This window comes from Medicago truncatula, chromosome 7 (genome assembly GCF_003473485.1).
Source record: "Medicago truncatula cultivar Jemalong A17 chromosome 7, MtrunA17r5.0-ANR, whole genome shotgun sequence".
NCBI lineage: Eukaryota > Viridiplantae > Streptophyta > Magnoliopsida > Fabales > Fabaceae > Medicago > Medicago truncatula.
Genome location: NC_053048.1, coordinates 1,090,856 through 1,097,517, shown reverse-complemented (window position 1 = coordinate 1,097,517; position 6,662 = coordinate 1,090,856). Strand labels below are relative to the sequence as shown.

The 6,662-nt window shown below is 29.3% G+C and overlaps 1 protein-coding gene across 1 annotated transcript; it reads right to left on the bottom strand.

The window, feature by feature from the left end:
- Nucleotides 1–3,896: 3,896 nt before the first annotated feature.
- Nucleotides 3,897–5,375, bottom strand: LOC25499810 (probable carboxylesterase 17). Its single transcript, XM_013592356.3, has one exon. The coding sequence runs from the start codon at nt 5,225–5,227 to the stop codon at nt 4,172–4,174; it is 1,056 nt and encodes a 351-aa protein (XP_013447810.1). The 5' UTR covers nt 5,228–5,375; the 3' UTR covers nt 3,897–4,171.
- Nucleotides 5,376–6,662: the final 1,287 nt, after the last annotated feature.

The following is a 6,662-nucleotide window of genomic DNA, read 5'->3' as shown; positions in this document are numbered from 1 at the left end:
AACTCAAATTATAATTTCAATCACGATTTGCTGCACCGTCGAAGTTTGTGACTTCATCTCATCTATTTCAACATCAATGTCTTCATATTGCAAGATATCAACATTTAAAATCTCCTCATAAACAATGGTTTTTAATTTAGTATAGGACACAAATTTCAAATGAGGATTATTATTAGGTTTAATAACAGTTTTGGTCTTTTAGGTATCAGAAAGTTGTGATTTTAGTCCTCTAACAAAATAAAATACAATTCAGCCCCTTAAGTATTGTTCTTAGGTCAATTTTGATCAATTCAAAGTTGATGTGGATGCCACTTGTGTAATTAATTTTTTTAATTTATTTTTTAATTAAAACATTTCACACGTGGCATTTTAAATATTTTTTTTAAAACTACACACGTCAACGTTAAATTGGTCAAAATTAGTCATAGAGGTCAAAACCGCAAAATGGACAATTTTTAAGAGGCTGAATTATATTTTATTTTATTTTATCAGGGGATCAAAATCGAAACGTCCTAATATTTAGGGGGTCATACCCGCTGTTAAGCCTTATTATTATCAACACACATTTTAGGATAATATTAACCAACAACAACTGCTCTCACACAAACAAAATTCTCCTATATCTAAGCTCTCAAAAGCTTCAAAAGTGTGCTAAGTAAGGAATGTACTAAGTATGAATTTGGCACTGGGAATAGAAAAATTGTGCTTAGAATAAACTTGGACTAAGAAATTTTTCCAATATTCAGTAGGTCCCACTTAGAAGATTTATTCAACATCGTTCAACATCGTGGTGGTGCATGATCCATTCAATTGTCCTCTAAAAAAAATGATCCATTAAATTCTTTTTTCCAATCTCTACACTAGATTATAAAGTGGAAATTAAAATGAACAATATGGATCGTATTACTTGTCAAAAAAAAATATGGATCGTATTAACTTTACATAATTAGTTTCATATCGTGACAATGGTCAATTATTGCTTTGCTAATTTTTCAGAGGCAGGTTTGGTTAGCTTTTTGATGTATTTTTGTAGGATGTAATGGTTTCTTCTATTTTTTTAATGCACGTCTTGTGTGTTGATTGTTATTATTATATATTAATCAATTTTTGGTTTAAAAAAACATACTTTTGGTGTTTAGAATGAATATTTCTTGTATTTCATTCAACATCCCTAATTCATATGAATAAAACTGTTTGATGAATTAAAAAAAAAAAATTAGTATACTACTTTTTCTTGATAGAAAATATAATACTACTATATTGCTAATAGCACCTTAAATTAAAAGAAGCAATCTAAAGAGGTATATGGATATGAAACATGGAAATTAAATAAAGTTAATTTTTATGTTTAGCTAATATCTTGGTAAAAGAAAATGTTTAACCATTTTTTTTATTAGGGAATGTTTAACCATTATGTTAGGCTTTCTTTGACATAAAGTTAGGCTAAATATCATTTAAGGTACAAGTAAGTTTAGAGAAGTTAAGGTTAAATAATCTAAAGAGGATGAATTGACGTGATGATTGAATCTGTAAATATTTAATCGTTAATAAGATTTAACGATGACCGTTTCTGTAAGTATAGTGCAAAGACAATGCATTATTATATAACTTTGAATTTTTTATTTTTTATTTATTTATAGGTATAGTTGGTCTTGTCATTGAAGTCAAGTCAACTTCCATGTTGCCAATGATGTCCACAATGCTCCCATCACATGCCAATGCCATCCTTATTGTCAAGCATCTTTCCTTTTAAAGAAGTCCTTTGACAGTTGACTTATATTCTCTCTCAAAATAGCCCTATTCCAAACGACCCACTTTCTGTTAAAGGAATATCTAAAAAATATATAAACTCTAAAACAAGGACCACCCTTACTATTTCTGTGTACATTCTTCTTCTTCTTTTTATTTTTTATTTTTTTATTTCTATCTGCATTCAATTCAATTGCACTATTTTCTTGCTTAATTGCTTTGCATATATTTTCTCTATAAAGGTAATCATTGATCGAGTTAAATATGGTTGGTGTTCTTTCAATCGAAATTTAAATTTTGATTTGTCAAATTATAAAAAAAAAATAGTCAATTTTGTTAGATTAACTTTATGTTATATGTAACAAAATTATTTATTTATGAAAAGTATTTACCTAAGTAGTATATTTTTGTGTTACTCACAAACTTCATTAGTTTTAGTATATATTTTTTTTCCATTACATAAAAATTGCATGTGATTGTAGCTTAGAGTGATATTATACTCCTTCCTGATCCTTTTCATAAGAAATAAAATGATTTTTTTTTCTTTTTTATAAGAAATGTTTGATCGATTTTCAAATGTATAAGACCATCCACAAGAGAGCACCCAAATTGGATGCTTAAATGGATCTCATGTGTCCACATCATTAATTTTACGCTAATACTTAATAAACACCCATTTTCTCCAACCCAACACCTCAAAAGAAATAATTATTAAATAGGTTCCACAAATAATTTTATATCATTACATTTCAACAAAATTTATTTAATTTATTAAGATTTATTAAATAGGACCCACGAAAAATGAAGACAGAGGGGGTGCTTCCATAGTCACTATTCTCCATAGACACCCATATATTTTACTCCACAATGGGGGTGCCTATTTAATGTGGTGCTAAATATGTTAAACACTCATCATTGTGAATGGTCTTAGATGTTAAATTTCGTTTGTGTTCTTATTTATTATGAGAAAGAATATTAAAAGTAAGTAAGTTAGAAGAATTCAATTAAGCGTAATTAGTTTAGGGGTATTCATGAAATATATTTAAATTTATAGAAGTAATAAAAAGGAGGGGAGTATATTAGAGTATAGTGAGAAGGTAATTTGGAGTAACTAACTCCCTAACTAACTTTCTACTATATTACTTGCTCTCCAAGTTATCTAGATTGCTTGCACTCCAAGTTACCTTCTCACTATACTCTAATAGAGTATGTGTTAAAAAGGAGGGGAGTATTTTGCTACGGATAATGGAATACAATAAACTATGATATCCTCAGTTAAGATTATCTCAATTTTTTAAAATCAATTGAAAGCTTCGGAACTATATTTTGGCATATAAAGTCACATAAATGTCCTCGTGAGCTTAACTCAGTCGATAGAAACAATGCATAATATATATAAGATCCGAGATTCAAATCCTGATAAAAAAAATAGTCACATAAATACCTAAAGTATGTCATGACTAATGTTATAGAAATATGAGTTTTTTTTACACATGAAACTATATTAATTAACCTCTTCATTTCCTTTAAGTATTTAAGATCATAATCTCTCCTTGATAAAAAGACCATATATATGTTTGAATTCATAATGATAATACGATCAAATAGCTTCTACGCATTTGTCAAACCTTTAGTCACTTTGAGGAACCAAACTGAAAAAAATTCTTAATGTTACACACATACATGATACATGCTAGCATTTCTTGTCACGAAGTCAATTATAATTTATCTACAATAAAAATTAGTGTTATGAGTCCCATAAGTCCTAGCTCAATTGGTAAAAATGCCGAAATTATTAGGCCGGACATCATAATCGGGATTCAAACTCCGATACCTTCATTTTATGTTTGTGAGTTTACGATGACTTTGTCATTTCATTTATGTAAAAAAAACTAGTGTTATGATGATTGCCTAACGCAACCCAACCCAAAGTTTTAATTGCACTCTTTTTTTTTTTTTTTTTAATAAAGTTGATGTGACCTCAATTGTAACCGAATAGAAAAAAAAAAATCTCCATGTAACAGTCCAAATTTTCAAATTTGAGTTCTACAAAAGAAATCCTTGGTTGCTCACAATCCTAAATGAGAAGTAATATATTTAGGCACACGTATAAAATTACTTATAATTGAGTAATTGTAAAAATAAAATAAAAAAACACAATATTTAATTTATTATTCTTCTACCTTTTCACTTTTTTGAGTAGATTAAAACTACTTATAATTGACTATATGTTGTGTCCAAATCTTGTGACCACATATTAAAACTATCATATATAACAATTAGTCAAGTACATCAATCATGTACTCCATAACTATATATAAAATAAAACTATATGTAGAGAGGATATTCTAAATAGTGAACAACATATCATATAAGCAAAGCCCTTAAGAAAAACATATCATATTAGCAATACACACATGATTTATTGATTCAAGAAGTTCTTGATATGAGACACCATTTCTTGTGTTCTAGCATGAGAAAGTTGATAGTTATGCAACACTTGAAACGCATGTCCAACACCTTTATACACATAAGTTTCAACTTTTTTACCTGCTTTAACCAAACAATTTGAAAACTCCAAGTTTCTATCTCTAAGTATATCCAATTCCGAAACACACATCATAATAGAAGGAACCCTCAAATCTCTTAGCTTAGCAATTCCATTTGCAAGAGGATTACAATAAGGATGATTGCGCGTAACGGAAACTCCAATGGGAAGAGATAATCGCCAATAAGTATCGGACACCGATAAACTTAGCGCGGAATTTTGTTGTTGACGAAAAAGTTTTTCGGAATTTGTTCTTTCTTCTCCTCCAAAAAAAGGTTGAATCAATATAACACCTTTTAAAGATAACGGATTCAAATTCAAACACGATGAAGCGTTTGAATTTGATCCTAAGCGCGTAGCGACAATATTGTAAGCTATATTAGCTCCGGCGCTATCACCACATAGAAAAAGAGAAGAAATGTTGCAATGCTTCAACCACCAACTTTGGTTTTTATTATATAAAGCTTCATGTTTGATCCACATGAGAGCATTGAAAGCATCGTCGTAAGCAGAAGGAAGACGATTTTCGGGTGCTAAACGGTAATTAAACGAGACAACGACACAATTTGCTTTCAAAGAAAGGTTGTTTAAGAATTCATGGTAACAAATCCATGAAACTGAACCAACACAAAATCCACCACCATGGAAATAAACAAGCAAAGGAAGCTTGTTAAGGTTATTATGAGAGGTTAATGTTGATGTTGGGAGATAGACACGTGCCCATAAATTTGTTTCTTTGTTGATAGTAATGTCTCTTGAAGTTACACCATTTTCTGATTGAAGTTTGCATGAGACATTGGGAACAATTTGTGGTCTTTCTACATGTCCATCTTTGTGAACTTTTATAAGTCCTTCAATTTCTTCAATGATGATGAATCCCTTTTGGTGATGAATGTTGTTTGGTTGGTGGTTGAATGAAATTGTAGTCATGATGAAACTTGTGGAAAAGGAGTGAAAATGATCAAAATGAAAATTGAAATGAAAGTGTTGTTTGTGATGGCATAATGGTGTAATGGTTTTGGTCCTTTTTATAGAGGTTGGAGAAAGAGAAGCTTATGTAAAACTAGTGGCAATGTGCTCAATATCTCATAAAGATTCTTGTTTGAATTTTGGAAATCTTTATATTTTGACTATTATTTGGATAACAACCATTTTATTTTCCTATTATGTCTAATCTTTTTGTTACCGTCCAAGGCCACACAAGAATAAATCCAGTATTAAATTGAACAAGGAATCTAAATTGAATAAGGGGAATGTTTATTTGGATAAACTAACATTATTCTTATCTGATCATGGAGGTGAAAGGAGAATTTCTTGTGTGTTACTTTTTGTGTTAGGAGATTAAGCATGCATGCGCAACAACTTGCACATGCTATTATGACATTTAAATTCCATGGCTTTAATTTGGTTCTTTACGCATACAAAAGAGGAAAATATACACATGACCTAGCTATCTGATCAATGGACTATACATAAGAATGTACTATATTTGAAATTTGAAATGTAAGGATAAATCCTTCTAATTCCAGGTACATGCAAATTGAGAGTAAAGTTAATGCATGCATGCATGCACATAGATAATTCAGAATTTGATAATAATATAATATAAGTATATTTTAGAAGACTGGTTTAATAATACTTCTTTCGTTTCATATTAATAGTTAAATTACATTTTTGTTCCTTTAAGTATGTTTTCTTTCATTTCGGTCAGTTAAGTTACAAGTATCATACAACTTGGTCCTAAGTTTTTTTTGTTTAATTTTGGTTTCTTGAGTTATGAACACTTTGATCCCTTAAATTATAAATATTAAGACATTTTCATCTCTAATAGATATGATTAGAATGTCTAAATTTCATAACTTAAATGATAAGTTAAGTGATCAAAATAAAATGAAAAAAACTTTTTTTTTTTACAATAATAAAATGAAAAAAACTTAAGAAACCAAGTTATGTAGCATTTGTAATTTAAGTGGCTAAAATAAAATGAAAAAAACTCGGGGTCTAGTGGTTTTTCACTAACACTTATAGGAATATTTACTTTTGTGTCAATCTTTCAATAATTTGTTCTCCTTTTGGGCTTTTCTCATCCTTCATATAACAACAAAATACGTGAAGGAAAGTACAGTGAAAGAATTAAACTTGGGGCAAAAATATTCAAATTTCCCTTTCATTGATATATATATTACATGTTCTTTGACTATATTGAAAATGAAAATGGTTTTGTTTGTTTTGGAAACAAAGGCTGTTTCAAAATAGAATATGCAAAAGTATAGGCAGGCACGTATGGTACGCGGAGTATTTTTTTTCTTCTTATGACAATCAATTTTTATGTGTAGTTTCATTGTAACAACAAAGATTCTTATCA